The sequence below is a fragment of the Galeopterus variegatus genome, unplaced genomic scaffold, assembly GCF_000696425.1.
Source record: "Galeopterus variegatus unplaced genomic scaffold, G_variegatus-3.0.2 Scaffold5487, whole genome shotgun sequence".
NCBI classification, from domain to species: Eukaryota; Metazoa; Chordata; class Mammalia; order Dermoptera; family Cynocephalidae; genus Galeopterus; species Galeopterus variegatus.
Genome location: NW_007731598.1, coordinates 181,005 through 182,374, shown reverse-complemented (window position 1 = coordinate 182,374; position 1,370 = coordinate 181,005). Strand labels below are relative to the sequence as shown.

At 36.9% G+C, this 1,370-nt stretch overlaps 1 protein-coding gene across 1 annotated transcript in view; it reads left to right on the top strand.

Moving 5' to 3' along the window:
• LOC103604922 (putative deoxyribose-phosphate aldolase) overlaps positions 1–1,038 on the top strand; it is a 15,894-nt gene extending 14,856 nt beyond the window's left edge. The window contains exon 4 of the mRNA XM_008589497.1: positions 458–1,038. Within this exon, the coding sequence (XP_008587719.1) occupies positions 458–514 (57 nt within the window). The 3' untranslated portion in view covers positions 515–1,038. The remainder of the gene's footprint in view (positions 1–457) is intronic.
• Positions 1,039–1,370: the final 332 nt, after the last annotated feature.

Genomic DNA, 1,370 nt, shown 5'->3' with positions numbered 1-1,370 from the left:
GCAACCCTCGGTGTTGCTCCCACGCCTCGCTCAGCCAGTGAGCGGGAACCGGTCTGTATGTGGGATCCGAACCCTCGGGTGGGAGCGCCACCGCACTTCCCAAGCGGCACACTTATCCAGTGCACCACCGGGCTGGCCCAACCTCAACCTTTTTCTAAGCAGACCTCCAGCTGAATGAAGTAGGTTGAGTGGAGATTCTGCCGGGAGCGCCACCGCACTTCCCAAGCGGCGCACTTATCCAGTGCGCCACCGGGCCGGCCCAACCTCAACCTTTTTCTAAGCAGACCTCCAGCTGAATGAAGTAGGTTGAGTGGAGATTCTGCTGAAGCACATAATAGAGAGGCTTTATAATGAAATGCTAATTAAAACTATTAATTATTATGTCATAGTAAAATTATTAACTGATATGTATGATTATGTAATAATTATTCATTGTAAACTCTGGTTTTCCTCACAGATTTACCATCATGTGACTGGAAGATATGCAGCTTATCATGATCTTCCAATGTCTTAAATCAGCAACCAGTTCCAGAAAAATTCTTTACAACAGTATTTAAAATGATTTTTTTACATAATTGGTAAAATCATTTAATTAAAAAAATAGGGGACTGGGTAGCTGACTTCTTTCCCTTAAAATTTCCACTGAACTTAAATAATGAAAGAATAAACTAATCCACATGTCGTACCCATTTCAGACACATCTGAAATGGTCTTAATTACTAGAAGATCTGCACTATTAATTTTGTGAAGGTTTTCTCCTAAAAACTCTTGAGTAAAATGTTAATGATAGCTTCGATAACATCAAATATTAAGGGGAAAAAAAATGTTAAACTGGCCAAGAAGCATACAATAGCGAAAGGGAATGCAGCGTACCTGAACGGCCTCGGTAATAACTTAAGACATCACTGATTTGGCACTAATTTCCCACCATGAAAACCTATCTTTAATTTTTGCAGTGGATATGCTATTTTATTAATTGCTTTGCTAATAAACTTTCTGGCATTGTTATATGAAACTATGAACATCATTAAATTTTTTAAATAAAAAAAGTCCCTGTGGTTGTTTATTAAAATAAAAAAACACTTTAAATTGTAACAGTAGACATTGAAAAATTAGTCCATTAAACATATAGAGGTTTTATCAATGACCTTCTGAATCTCTCTAGTAGATTCCTTGGGTATATATCTCAGGTAAAGCACTGTAGTACATTATTAATGAATATAACTTATGTGTATATTCTGAAACTTAAGATTTTCTAGTAGAGTGAGTGGGGGAAAACAGCAAACACTACCATAGCACTTACTGTGTGCTAAGCCCTTTACATATATCAATTTATTTTATTCTTATTTAATCCCTATGATAGTAAAGTG